Source organism: Sparus aurata, chromosome 15 (genome assembly GCF_900880675.1).
Source record: "Sparus aurata chromosome 15, fSpaAur1.1, whole genome shotgun sequence".
In the NCBI taxonomy this organism is placed as follows: domain Eukaryota; kingdom Metazoa; phylum Chordata; class Actinopteri; order Spariformes; family Sparidae; genus Sparus; species Sparus aurata.
Window position 1 is genome coordinate 26,274,705 of NC_044201.1, and position 15,456 is coordinate 26,290,160.

Below are 15,456 nucleotides of genomic sequence, written 5' to 3' on the forward strand. Positions count from 1 at the left end.
GTCAGAATTTAATTGAAAAAAGTTTTTCAATAAACAATTTTTTTTTAAAAGCAAGCATTTTTTAGTTATTGAGTGAATTTTTTTGCCATTTCCATCAACCTTTTCTAATTCAATACTTCAAAATGCAGATAAAATAAGTGATGGAAACGTGGCTGCTGATTTAATGTTACCACGAGGGGCAGCTGTCCCAGATGTCCTCTCTTTGACTGCACAGTTTATTTTCCTATAAAGCTAGACTTCTGCCAAGTGAATGGCAAGAACATGGTTTTATGATTACTCAAAGATCGGTGTCACCACCAGTTCTAATATAATATCAATTTAAACACCTCTTCTGTTTTTTAGATAGGTACGTGCAGTGTATCACTTACAACTAATGAACTATTCAATGACGAGAAATCACAAGAAGGATGGTACGATGAAAGAGGAAGGAGGTGAAATAAAAATTAGCAGACTCTAGGGAGGAAGTTAAGTTGGAGGAAAGGAGGTGAAGTATGGGATAGGGGTGAAGGAAGGAGGGAGGAAGGGAAGTAACGACAGAGGAGGGGAAGGAGGGAGACAAGGTTAAAGAATGCAGTGAAACAACAGGGCCCTTGTTCCCGTTGAAAGAGCTGCCTCGTCACTCTGCCCTGATGGGGGGGCTACAAGTACCCCTCTATAAGGAGCCTCACACGAATTGGCCTGCCAACAGTAACCAAGCTGGGCAGCCTGGATGCTTCCAGACTGCCTCTAATATGGTTAACTCATGAATCAGAAACCATGTGAATATGTTCTCTATCAAACAATACAACAGAGACTTCTCTGTTCAGTCAAACAAAAGGTTAAATGCACTGTTTATTTGGAGGAGGGGGTTCTGGTATCTTTCTATGCCAGTGAAAGTGTAACTAATGCAAATTAAAGGGGAAAAACATGACAAAACATGCAAGATGCAAACTCTCTTTCCTCAGTGACACACAATGATCCAAACCTCATATTTTCATATTACAGTCTGTTTTTGTCACCTGAAAATATTGCACTTCTTCAATGTCAACCTATTAGTAACCAAGGACAAAATTGTTATGATGTACGGGTTCATCATGTTAGCAGATTAAAATTATGAAAAGATGAAGAAAAGGAGCATAATGAAGGAATCAAGTCTTACTCATCCAGCTCGTCTTCCTCATTCTGAGTGGTGTTGGCGTACAGGTACTTGCTCATGTCAACAGGCCGCACTCCTTTCCTCTGCCTGGGCTTCGGGGGTTCTGGGTCTGGCTGGAGGTCCGTGTCCTGCTCGGGTTCATCGAAGGGGTTCCCTGGAGGAGTTTGTGTTCCGGGTTCATCCGGCTCATTGAACGGATTTGAGTCGTCGTGGTCATAGAAGGAATCATCTTCAACCCGCTGCCTTAAGACCGGCTGGGCAGGGGGCTCTGTTAGACAGAGAGGAGAGAGCTCTGACTGCATTAAACACATTTTATAGTAGACTGGCATGACATAATCTTAATGACTCAGTGAAATCTTATTTACTGAACAGAGCTTTGAAAGCTTATTGCCCACTGGGTTAGAGAACTAGGTAGCAGGGGGGTCATAACAATGTGACACTGTGGTTCTTCTCACTCAAAGTTTATCAGTTTGAACATTACATTTCTTGCCTTTGGGCTGTATTCAACTGAATATATGTTAAAAAGGATATGCAAATCACTGCATTCTGTTTTTCTTTACGTTTTCCAGAGCATCACAACTGATTTGGAAGCATTTTTGAGTTAATTCAAGTATCATTCAAGTACAATTTTACTTCATAAACATTTCAAACTAGGGCTGCAACAACTATGTTTTCATTGTTGATTCATTTATAATTTATTTTCTATGTAATCTCTACCTATGAAATATCAGAAAAGGTGTATCAGTGTTTCCCAAAGCCCAAGATGAAGGCCTCAAATGTCTTGTTTTGTCCACAACCAAAAGATATTCAGCTTACTGTCATAGAGGAGTAAAGAAACCAGAAGATATTCACACTAAATGAGGAGGAATCTGACAATTTTTACTTTTAAGAATTACTCAAACTGATAAATCAGTTACCAAAATAGTTGGTGATGACTTTGAAGATGATTTTTAGCCACTGAATTAAAAAAATATGCCATGCCCAAAGAAATTAATCCAGTAAAGGTTTGTTAAGATACAGGTGAAGAAGACTGAAATTAACAAAAGAGAAAACATGATATATAAAGCCTGAACAAGAAAGCAAATCCTAGTCTCCTACAGATTAAAGAGAATTTGAGCAAGCAAACAAGCATCAAAGTAGGAGCTTTATGTGTGTGGGAACAAGCCACTCAAAAATAAATAACTCATACAAATGCACCTGTCTACTCAGGTGGTCAGACAAAAATATTGGTTTAGCTGTCTGAGAGCACAGAAGCCAACCTGTTGGAGTCACACATGACTACACACATTCAAGGTATGTGCACATCCAAACCCACAACTTGCACCACCTGTTATTCTCCTGACTCTTCCCAAAATGATCACCTTGACTTCTAAAACCAGCCAAAATTACAATCCAACAAACACAATAAAATCAGGACTGAGTTGAACATACCATCCTCATCAGGATCACCAAATGGGTTCATGTGGTTAGGATGAAGGTCGTCATCAGGGTCATCGAAGGGATTGATGTTCATGGCAGGAGGAGCGTCCGGATCCTCGTCTTCCAGGAAGTTCAGCTTGTTGATCAGCTCTGTTGCCAAAGAGTGCAACACAAAGTCACGCACATGATTTACATATAACAGTGTCAAAACATCTACAGAACAACACATTTCCCAAAATGAAATGAATACAAACATTCACAAACCCAAATATACCAATATCTGCACTTTGGAGTGAACCATCAGCATAAAGACCATTCAGTCTTGAGCTGCCTAAACTTCTGTGCTCTTCTGCCACCTCAGCTCCACTTCAATGCATGTACAGCAGTGGCAATCTGGGAAAATTTGTGTGGTATGGCATGGAGGGTTACTGCGGGAGACAGCGAAGGCAGTATAGAGTTGCTATGGAGATTCGAGCTGGAAAGGCTGAGAATTGTCCACTTTATCTTCATCATCGTCACTATAGCTCAATCGCATGCTGCCAGGGTGTGGGTCAGCTTGAAAAGAGCGCAAATGTGTGTGAGGTAGATGCCAAGAAGGGCTGCTGAGCGCTGCGTGGGAGTCTGAGCAAAGAGAAAAAGTGCTGTGTGCTCGTGAAGCCATTGGTCTATATGTAGGGTGGCTATGTGAAGTGGTTGTAGCTGATAAGAGGTGCAGCACTTTAACTCATCTCTTACTGACAACATTCATGACCCATTTTTAGGCCATGGCAAGTGCACATGTTCATGGATGTGTATTTACATCAGAGTGTGTGTGTGTGTGTGTGTGTGTGTGTGTGTGAAGACTGGTTTGTGACTGTTGATTCTCCAATTCTCACTTGTTTTCCAGTCATGGGGCAGGGAATTTTTTTTTGTTGTTGTTGTATTTTAAGTATTTCTTTGGCGTTTAATGGCTTTATTGATAGATTAGGTGAAGAGGTGACAGGAAACAGGATGAGAGAGAGGGGGAGTGACACGCAGCAAAGGGCCCCAGGCCGGGAGTCGTACCAGGTCCACTGCAGCGAGGACAAAGCCTCTGTACATGGGACGCCAGCTCTACCAACTGCACCCCATGAATTTGGGTTTTTAAGTATAGAAAGTCAAGAGGATGCAGACTTCATTGTAAGCAAAAATTATTTATTCCACTGAGGAGCCTTTACTCTTTTCACAGCAGACTTTGAGACCCCATGCTGATGTCACACGACCCAAAACTGTGTTTTTACATCAAAATAAACATAAGGAGGGTTTTTTTAACACGGTAAAACCTGCTAAAAAGGACGATCGACTTCTTTACTATTGCCAGAAGACCGAATGAATAAACTTGATTTGATTCGATGTCTTTTCAGTCTGTTTGAAACTCAGACTGAATTCTATTTATTTATTTAATTAATTAAGTATTTGAAGCACACTAATGCATGTGTTTGTGCATGTGTGTATTATGGCCCTGTGTGTGTAAAAGAAAAAGAAAAAAAGAAAACAACTGAGTAAAAACATTGAATTTCCTCTTGGGATTTAATAGAGTAAATCTTCTACTTCTTCGTCGTCTTCTTCTTTACGCACCACCACCTTACAGTATCAGACTGGATAAGGGGCAAGAAATTAGCACATCCACTTAGGTGCCATGTTTCCATCACAACTGATCGGCGTCGGAGCTGATAAACAACCGTGACTACTGCGGAGTCATTTGACATGTGAATGAACGCAAATTGTACCCTTTCCCAACAAAGACAAAAGCCAGATGTTAGTGGGTGTTAGTGGCTTTTTTGTCCAGAGTGAAAGAGGTATAACTTTGAGAATACCACAGATCCAATGTGCAGTTCCACTGGAAACCAAACTCATTTTAAATCCAATTTGAAAACAAAGCATCTCAACTTTTGTCTTTCAGTTTTTTTGTGTATGAAAATTTCATTTGGATTCCATTTCCCTGGTTTGGTTCACTACTAATTGCAGTAAAAGAATGGGGAAGGCCACACTGTCAAAAAAAACAAAGAAAAGGAACCAAAAGAATGAACACCAAATGATGTGTTCACAACAGTTTGTACAGCACATCACCACATGGACCAAGATAAATTGTAAGACCACAACACAATCACAATACCATGTAAAGGAGGATCAGGGGATGTGGGGTTTGAACCAAAGAGAGAAAAACAAAAAGAGAGGGGAGCTGGATTTTAAAAAAATGAGATAGTGGTAATGATTGGTAGTGTACAGGAGACACAATGTTCACAAGACCATGAGGAGAGTCAGGAACACGGGGTGAAAGAGGTGAAAGAAAGGTGAAAAAAGACCTTGGGAGGAAGCGGCAGGCTTAGCGGTTGCTTTGCGTGCTCGCTTAAGGACACCTTCATCATCATCATCATCCCCATGTAAGCAGCTGAGGGCATTCAACTGGTTTACAATCTCTGTAAACGACAGGCGATACAGGAAGGGAGGAAGGAAGAATAGCAGTGAACAAGGTAAAATACCAACCAATCTAGAACATCCATAAACACACTGTCACACACACACACACACTTGATAAACACATAGATACATAGAGAGAGTGGAAAAGAGTACATACTATATTTCAACTGCGTGTAGACCTCACTTTATGTTAGGGTATTGTTTATTTTATACTCATTAGCTATCTGAGGGGTAGTACCTAATGGACAGTGTGAGGGACTTTTTATGGTAATGCTGCAATGCTGTAATTCAAACACTACCAGCACTACCAGAACAGCTAAGAGCCCAGACACACCAAACAAACATCAAAGAACTGTGTCTCCACTAAAACGCTGCAAAGACTAACCCACAAAGACTGCACCAAACTGGAAGAATAAGGACTGCAGATGTACAAACTACCATTATGATAAAGAAGCATTTTTGCATTCCTAATCAAGAATATGTCCAGTGAAAAGTTGCAAGTGGCGCTGTAGAGGAGGCTCTACAGATTCATTATGTTAAATCTGTCGAAAAGCCGTCAACAAGGGCTGGCTAGTGCCAACGTTGCAGGACTCACTGCAACAACTCGGGCCACAAACAGTCAACGACAGCTCTCACATTGGCAAACGGTCTGGTGTGTCAGGGCCCCGACTGCTGTCTCGAAAAGCTGTACTAACTCGATGCACAGCAGGTAAACAGCTAGAAGTTGAAAAAGTTTAACTTAACATTTCTATTTATTTACTAGGTTTTCTTAGCTGAGAGGTCTAACAGGATTATTTGGTATATAGCACAACAGAACTCACAGACACATCACACACATACATTCATACATACATACAAACTCAAATGCACAAACAATACACATCCAAAATATCATAGAGATGTACAAGACATACTCTTTAGGAATAATATATTCTCTTTTCATTATTTACATACTGCATGTAAAGAGGTAGAGAGAACATTTTGCAGGGTATGTTAGTTAACCTAGTGTTAGTATTGCTGGTATTGGATAGGTGGCATCCAGGGGAGAAATATGATAGTGGGGAATTTTGGCAGCTTGGTCAGGCACTTGATCCAGAGACACACACTACTGAAGCATTGCTGTAGGCGCTCAATGCATATACATATAAATAAGGCGAAGAGCGGGGAAGGGAAAAGAAAGGAGAGAAAGCATGAAGCTTAACATGAAGAGATTGCGCTTTGAAAAGTTGGATTAAGCAAAGCAGAAAGCAGCACAGGCCCATACATTAGACCACAGAATGAATCCTCAACATGTATGTATGGGAGGCCGGTCGAAGAATCCACCAGCACAGCAGGAAAGCAAGGAACATGGAGTAAGGGGACAGGAGGAAAGTAAAGCCTATGCAACAGAAGATAACCTGAAGCTGCCAAAACACTGTAAATGAAACTCATTACTTTACAAATTTGCGCAAGCATGCACACACACCCAATCTCACAGAAGCATAAACTTAGAGAAACAAAAGAAATAAAGATGAAGCAAAGTTGAAGCCCCACTGAAGCCTTGGTCCTGGTTATTCTAGTCAGTGTGATTATTCGGGAGAGATTTCATCCACCGACCAAGCAGTTATAGCAACAGTTTGGGAACATTTTCGTTGACATTTTGAGCATTTTACTGGTTAACTTTATTTGCTAGTTGCCAAAACAGCAGGCGTAATAGACCGACTTACAATTAATAGCACTTTAACTGACAGCACAGAAGAAGAGTGTCACTGAAAAGCACAGTTGCTTACAAGTAGTTTGCATATTAATGTACCAATATCTTATAGCTGACTCCAGCTGAAACTATACACCTGTGACCTGTCAAAGAAATAAAAAGCACTGTGTGTGTCAGTCTTGACCTGTGATCTTGGCAGCCTTCTCCTCCTGGTTAACCCTGTTCTCCTCGTCCTCCTCGTTCTCCTCCTCAAAGTCGTCCAGGTTGCCAATGTCGGCTTGCTTCATGCTCATCAAGCTGGCCAGGCTTTGCATGTCCTCATCACTGGACAATAAAAAAACACAATTTGCAGATAGAATAAACTTAAACTCATGTTCACAAGGAAAACGGCACACGAAACAAATAGGATATTTATATAGTAGTTTAAATACACCCTAAATAGATTTACAACTACCAAGGAGAGAGAAAAAACACAATACATAAATGGTGCCAGTGACTGGATGGAGGAACACACCCACAGCTCCCACCAGCACAGCTGCCAATAGCTAGATCACATATAGAATTATCATAGCTCTCCAGCTTTCCCTTTTGTCTCTACCTCTTTCACCATTCATTCATTTCTCCACTTCAGATCTCTACACATGACTGTCATGATCACCTAAGACTTCCCTACTGAACCTCTCCTCTCTCCTTCTCTACCAGCCACCCATTGTGTATTATTTTCACCCACCACCACTTTATTCACAAATGCATCAACTTCTACAGTATTCCCTGTATTTTATGTAGTCCTGTGTACTCCCCCTCAGTCCCTCGATACCACCGCTCCATCATAATCAATGTATTCTCCTCTCTGTTCTTTGTGTTTGGTGTTTCCCAGGCCCAGAGGCTCATTTGAACTGGTGTGATTGAGTTTGTTTGTGTGGCTGACATCATTCCCCGAAGGGTTAACAAGGGTTACGCGCCATCGACCCGCCGTCCGCGCCACAACAAAGGCCTTGTTGCTCTGCTCTCGTTCAGTTTGTGTGTGTGTGTGCGCCTGTCTTTAAATGAAAGTTCCTGCTATCAAATTAGAATGAATAACAAACGGCAAACACCGTGGTCCAGCGTGTGTCCTCAAATGAAAGTTTGTGATATCAAAGAGGACTATGTGAAAAGCTGCAAACACTGTGTGTGTGTGTGTAAATTAAACTTTGAACAATCAAACAATGCAAGACCGAATATCAAATGTGTGTACATTTTTGTGTACATACATTATATATGTGCATATTATTATATATTTGTATTACAGGGGCACTTATTCAGTAGAACAACACACATACCCAGACAGATTAGCCTGATGTGATTCCTTACACAGCTCAGGACATCACGTTTGGTGTAATTTTCAAAGACTTTAAATCAAAACTTTATTACTTGCGTTTTAAAACTACACAACATACCGCAATATATAAGTGAGGGAGCAATGACTCTAAGAGGCATAGCTTCAGACTCTCCGTTTCTCTGCTGAAGAACAATAAGTGTGGTGGAGCTCTGACAGTCACATGACGCAAATTCAAGGCCTATTCAGAGAGTTCCTGTGTGGGTACCGTTGTGGTACCTAAGACTGGAGCTCTGTTACAAGATGCTCTCCATCAGTGAGGGACTGACAGGACATGACAACAGCCTTGCTTGTTATTGCTTGTGTATAAATATTGCCCAGTAATCGGCGGGTATATATGTTGAGTTTGCTGCCACTCCAAAGGAAGAAATCTTGTTCATGTATGTTGTTTTGGGACATTTATCAAGCTTGCTAACACTGCGTGCCAAGAGCAACAAACTGGGGCATACGGTTCGAAAGTGTTCTGTTATTTATGCGTCAGTTACGGGGTCAAGGTGTGAAATTTCTTTCAAATCTAAGCAGACACATGCATAGCTGCTGCAACCAGAACAAATTCATGTAATGGAGCATAATGAAAACAGATAAAAACAAGAGAAAAGTTCAAACAAATACTGTGCAAGAACCCTAAATGGCACAACAGAGTAGAGCTGATAAAAGACCATGCAGATGACTTTACACCCAAGAAATGGGTTAGCTTTTGCTATCAACATATTTGGATCTTTCACTATTCACATCAGATGACAAGAATCTAAACCAGGAACAGTTATCAATAAGCAGAGAAATAATTAGAAATCCAATAGTTCAAACCTAAAATCCTCTACATAGGAAAGGTGTTAAGTAAGATGACTATGACTTACGTGGCCTTTCCCTCACGGAGGAAGATGCAGGAGAGGGAGAACTGCAGCGTGGCCGACACCACCTTCTTCGACAAGGGCTTAAACTTGAGTTTGACGTCTGTCTGTGTGGGCATTGGACTGGCGTACTGTTTCATGTTTATACTGCTGGTGGCCAAGGCCTTCCTCCGCCCTGATGGAGACTCCTGGAGAGGAAGAGAAAGATGAGGCACGGTCAGTTGAATACAGGTCCATATTAGTCTGACCGTGCACAGATTACATGGAAAAGAAAGGCAGAAAAGAGGTATTTTGATCACTGTTTAAGGCTCATTTTCACACTAAGGCGCAGCAGGTGAAGCAGAATGATTCTTTTGATCATTTTAATGACATGTGGTTGCAGCATCCAGATAAATAACGGTGTAATTGGTGACTGCTGGTTGGTAAATTCAGACCACGCTCAAATCTGTGCCCTCCTGCGCTCCTCATTGTGAATTCGGTTGCAACATCCTGTCTGGTATTTCCTATCAAAGGTCCATGCTGAAGCCATTTTTGCAGTACTTCTTTTCAGAGATGTGCTCTGGGCCAGGGGCTAGCAGTCAAATTGGAATTTGGGAATATGCCACAAACCAGGTGATAAGAGTTATAGAATCAGTGACAGGGTCCTGTGTGTGTGTGTGTGTGTGTGTGTGCGCAAGCTGCTCACCAGAGGACAGTGCGTGTAAAATGAACTGCCGGAGAGCCTTGTCACTGACTGCTAGATATGGAAACTAAACAGTTGGGGACGTTCCAGCCTTTTGTCTGCCCCCCCTCTCCCTCCAACAAAACCTGATGGGTTTCGTCTGCTGCAGGTCTGGCTATGGAAGCACCACGCTGTCCGTGAACAGCAGACTGGTTCACCTCCTTGCTGTGTTGATACCACTGACATATCATGCCCCTCTTTTCTGTTTCCCCCAGATCCCCTTTTTGTGATGGGATGCTGCCACATTTTCCCAGTTAACTGATATGTGTTCATTTGCATGACGTGAGACTGATGTAAGAACCAAATCCAACGTTAAGGATCAGACACCGGTGTCACTCGTGTCCCTTTGCAGGACATGTGGAATGAAAGCAGCAGGAAGTGGAAACACACAGGCTCTTTCTTTAAATAGTCAGATTTTGCTTGCTCTCCCTTTTTTTCTGTCTCTTTTTTCTACTGCTTGGATGTCTACAACACGCAGACACACCTACACACTCACACACACAGTTGTGTTATTATACAGCAGATATATAAATACCTTCTTGTCTCAGCTGTGAATCGAGCCCCGAGGATTCATCCTCTCATGCGCACAATGCCGAACAAAGCGGAGCAGCTAGCTCTCTTTCACACAACACCAGTTTGAGAGCACATATACATATACACATACACTCGGGCGTGTACGGTAGATAAAGCGATACAAGCTCTTTACATTGCCTGTTTCCTGATGTCTTCACACACACATGCACGCACACACATCTCAGAGGCTTTGGCTCTGTGGGGAAAACTCAATCTCAGCCTTATCGCTGAGGACCGCAGGGTATTCATTCAAACATACACATACACACACGTATAGACATACCCACACATAGTTGGTATCAGAGCAGAGTGGTAAAGCTATTGGTAATATAGTGAGAAACTATGTAAGCTTCAAATAGGCACTATAAATCTGTGGTCCAGCGAACACATACTAACACAGCATGTTAATGTGTACAGTGACTTTGATTCTCACTGCTCATGATCATGTATGGCGTGTGTGCAACATTAAAACTACGAACAAATGTGACTTATTGTGTGTATAACTATGAAGAGGTGCACAAAACAAAAAGGGAAAGTTGCCAGTTGTGTTCTTTAAATGGTGGAGGCCGAGACATGCAATCAATATCATGACAACAATAAAAAAGTGGATTAGTAATTGCCAATCAATGTATATTGATAAAGTTATGTCTCACTGCAAAACAAAAAGCCAGAATCTGACAGAACTCTGAAACCGGCCCAAAAGCTGCACTTGAACACACCACAAAGTCTACAGCTGACAGCCAACTAACTGTTTTGTTCTACATCCTCTCTGTGGATATATGAGTTGTTGTTATGATTAAGCATACTTTTTTGATATCACTCTGGCTAATATAGCCACTTCTAATCAAGAATATGTCTGACAAAAACTTGCAAACAGCACTGCTAAAGAGGTGGAGAAAGAATATCAGAAGAAACCTTGCTATATGGGTGACATTGATGGTACAGTGACCTACCTGGTGTGTCAGGGCCTTAAGCAGTTAAAGACAAAATCAAATTTGATTTATAATTAATTGAAAGGATCCATCCATCCAGACTATTCTTCTTTTTGGAGGTAGTTAGAGGCTGAAGAGCTCTTGGCATGTGGGAGTTACAGGGTCAGTGAAAGGTTGATATAGTGAAGCCTAGACCCGCTGAGAAATTCTGCTCTCTTCCTTTACTCAAGAGCTTCAGTCCACGTTCACTTGGAAACAACACAAAATCTAAAATTGCTCTGGCAAAGATCAGAATCTGTCTAACCTCTATCCTTCTGTTTCTATTCTGGCTTTCCTCCAACCATACATTTCATCAAAACCCTCCTATCTCTCTCCATCGTTACCTCCTCGCTTCTTGCTCACACCAATAATTAAATAAAAAACTACAGAAGGAACCGAGAGACTGACTAGCGAGGCCACTTGACATTTCGTGCTGACATTTGAGCCTTGTCGCTTTGGCTGGGGAACACAATGACATCTCATCGCCCCACCACCAACCCCAACTTGTCCTAAGAACAGCCCATCAGGAGAAGAGGGAGATGGGGAAAAGAAGTCTCCCTCTCCACCTCTTATCTCTCTGCAGATTACACCCTGGCTATTATACTAAGCTAATAGTGCATGTAGATGCGTTATGAATGAATTTGCCAAATGCACCAAACACTTAAGAAGAGGGGATTTAGTAAAAAGGGAGGATGAGGAGGAAAAGGGGGAGAGAGGTCTTGGAAATAGAAATACTTAAGGATATGCAAATACCCCGGCACAAGAATTGAATAACCGTTTCAACAGATTTGAGTAGGGACAGCAAACAATGGAAATCTGCTCCATTTCCCTGGATGCTGCTTGTCAATCAATGTGTGTGTGCATGTGAGTGTATGTGCCTGTTTGAGAGAAGGTGAGGGGGGGGGGGTTAGCTGGGATTAGGGCGACTGGGAGGTTGTGACAATGTGTAAAATGAAAAGGAAGGACAATACAGAAGTTTAAATTATTACAAAGAGGATAGGACTATCAATATTCTCTCTCTTTCTGAGCCCAGAGAATGACTAAATACCTGTATGTGCGTGTGTGTGCATGTGTGTGTGTGTGCAGTGGAGACACAGCAGGAAAGAGAGAAAGAAGGACAAGGAAAATGCGCTGTGATAGAAAAAGGAGGGGTGATGGCTGTATGCTGCCCCCTAGCTGCACCTCTGTACAACTGCAGTTTATCATTTAAGAACCTACAGTTTGTGCTACATCACACAAACCAGGCCACATGTGACGAGACACATAAAAAGCACAAAAAACAAGAGCAACCAAACTAAACCTGAAAGTCTCTCTGCACTGCCTGATTAACTTTATAACCGACAATGAATGACTTCCATTCAAGACGGGTGTGTTAGAGTACCAGTCCTGCCCCTCTCCTCTGGTGCCAGCTGGCCCCGGATCGATCCACAGATGCTCCCCTGGTGGGGGGGCAGGGGTCAGAGCAGGAGGGGTGCCCGGGGGTCCTGCTGAATCTCTCTGCCCCAAAATGCCAATGGGACGGGCCGGAGGAAGGAGGCAGGCGCAGGGATCCTTTTGTCGCTAAGAGATGGATTAATTAGGCTGAGTGCTAAAAGAACCTGGCTTCTTTGTATAGACATGGTCCCACACACACACACACACAGAGCTGACAGTTGGGCAGTGTTAGCACATGATGAGCAAAACACACATGCACACACACATACACACACACACACACACACACACACACACACACACACACACACACACACACACACACACACACACACACACACACACACACACACACACACACACGCATACGCACACATCAATCAGCTAATGGCTTTTTAACACAGGTCACCAGTCAATTGGTTTCTAATTTTAACTAACATAGTCGATGTTCCATATTGATCCATGTGCCACCACTTTTAGTGACAATTCACATTTTAACATTATTCTTAAACTGAAGATGTTCCCAAAAGCACAACTATCAAAATACTCAATTTATTTTGGCAACTTTCTTGTTCAGTTGGCTATAGTATGGGACAACCAATTTATCAATAACTGAAGTGAGTGTGATTATACTCAGTATGTTTTCAGAAAGACAGAAGATACAAACATGGCTCTGGCATCACAACTATAGTGATAAGTGATGAATCACAAGTTCCACGTCAAGTAGATGATTATCTGACTTAAGCCTGCTGCCACAAAACAAAATAATCCAAAACTGGAGGAAAAGGACAACCTGAGGTCAGTCATACTCAGACTAGAGCAAGGATACCTGACTGGAACTCAACAGGAACCTGCCAGGACCCACCTGGCTGGGTTCGGACAAAAGGTTTGAAATGATCAGTGGTAGATAATATCTATATCTGTACGTACATTTTTTTAAATCTTATATGTGCACAGAAAAGTCACACAAGAGCACACATGTCAACACTGTGAAGACTAAATGCTGGACAGAATTACAGCTGAAGAACAGAAAGAGTCAGATATCTGTGCGTAGAACAATACCTCTTCATGATCATCTACACCATAGAAGTCTGTAATCAGGGTAACACAAACTCTGTGCTTCCACTTACATTAACTGTGTCTGGGTTGAGTTCGGGTCAGGCAGGCTTGGTTCCCACTCTATCAGATACTACTGCGCAAAGAAAGTTGTGGCCCAAGCCACACTTCAACTCAGACTACAATAAAACTGTATATTTTAAAAGGTGACATATTTGACGCTGAGTTTTGGAAAGACCATCAGATCAGCAGGACTCTGGAAAATGGGTCACAAACAATGGCTGTTCTTGAATTTCTGGCCACATTCTGCTGTTTTTCTCTCCCTCCATCTCTTCTTCTTCTCATTTTGAAATTAAATGTAAAGCCACGTCAAACAAAACATCAACCTCCACACGGATAATAAGGACATGGGGGCTGAAATATTCCAGTGTACACAGGCCTTTGTAATTTGTATTCATCCTCTCTGATAAAATAAAAGCCAAACTCAATTTACCCTATAGAATAACCCTGAGGTAGCACCGATTAGCCCCAACACCCAAAATCAGCTGGCTCTGGTTGAATTCAGCAGTCAGCAGATTGAAGGTTGGGGGGGGGGGAGGCACAGTGCTATTCCTCTTGCCTCAAGGTCACAGTTATTGGAAATGGAGACATCCAATGTGCTCACATCTCTTTTTGAATCCGCACACAATGGAGTGATTCCTCTGTGTCAATTTGGCCTCCCCTGATAACTGATAAGGCAGGCCTTTTTACATACCACCTATGAATACCGCACTATAGGCGTTATAGACACACGCACACACACACTCACCCAGATTAAGACCGAATTTATTCATCTGCTACTATTATATGTGAGGATTTATTTTTTTTCCCCAAGCAGTGTGTGTGTGTGTGTATTTTTAAAAGGCAACAATGGACATAAAAGGCATGCAATACTATCACTGCGGTTATGTGAATTACAATAACAATAGTCTTAATAATGGGATGAACTGTGCAAATGGCTTTCATGTGTATTGTCACATGGACACACACACACACACACACACACACACACACACACAGTCTTTTTCTCACACACTGACACACAAGTAGAAAAAAGGACCACAGGATTTCTCTGCACTAGAACCACTCGGTGGTTCGGATTTAACTTACAGCCTCCAAAATAAAAATGTCTTTGCTGACCACCTTCTTGTCCCCAGGGGTGTGCACAACAGAAAACAACAAGGTTTACAAACAATTGAAGGAAAGTGAGAGCGAGAGCGAGAAGTGGGTAAAGAGAGTGAGAGAAGAGCGATTAGTCACAACAAGAGCAGGATTAGGCTTGTTTTAAAGGAAAGGACGGCAGATTACAGCACATTGCGTTCCGTACTTTTGGTTGAATATGAACAGAGTGCCTGACATGGAGCCCTTTTGGTGAAAGACTAAGAAAGTGGATATTAGATAGATTTACATGAGCCTGGAGCCAAGAACAAGAATGCTCAGCACAGGAATACACTCGGGAGACTCACTGGTGACAAACAAGACAACTGCTGTGCACCAAAACTGGAAACAAAAAGACTCAAAATAAATAAGATTTAAAGACAATATTTGTCATTGTTAGGTGTCATTCAGAAGGACGAATATAAACCAACAACCAGTACTCTACCTCAAGAGCAGCCATTATGTAGCTGAGCCTGGCCTCTGACCTAATTATGACCCATTTTCTCTGATCAAAGGGATTGCACACTTTCATAAAAAAGGCAGATTAGCATAATTAAAAATATGCAGACTTTACTCTTTACAACTGAGGACA

General features: G+C 42.0%; 1 protein-coding gene across 6 annotated transcripts in view; it reads right to left on the minus strand.

Annotated features, from left to right (window-relative positions):
* The window catches only part of ehbp1 (EH domain binding protein 1), a 149,825-nt gene that overhangs the window by 95,865 nt on the left and 38,504 nt on the right, over positions 1-15,456 (minus strand). For 5 of the 6 annotated variants that reach the window (XM_030441822.1, XM_030441821.1, XM_030441820.1 and 2 more), the window contains exons 6-10: positions 8,919-9,100; positions 6,871-7,010; positions 4,879-4,992; positions 2,567-2,704; positions 1,139-1,403 (exon numbers count right to left, since the gene is read on the minus strand). In XM_030441822.1, coding sequence (XP_030297682.1) covers positions 1,139-1,403; positions 2,567-2,704; positions 4,879-4,992; positions 6,871-7,010; positions 8,919-9,100 — 839 coding nt within the window. The remainder of the gene's footprint in view (positions 1-1,138; positions 1,404-2,566; positions 2,705-4,878; positions 4,993-6,870; positions 7,011-8,918; positions 9,101-15,456) is intronic. The other variant, XM_030441823.1, reaches the window with a different exon arrangement.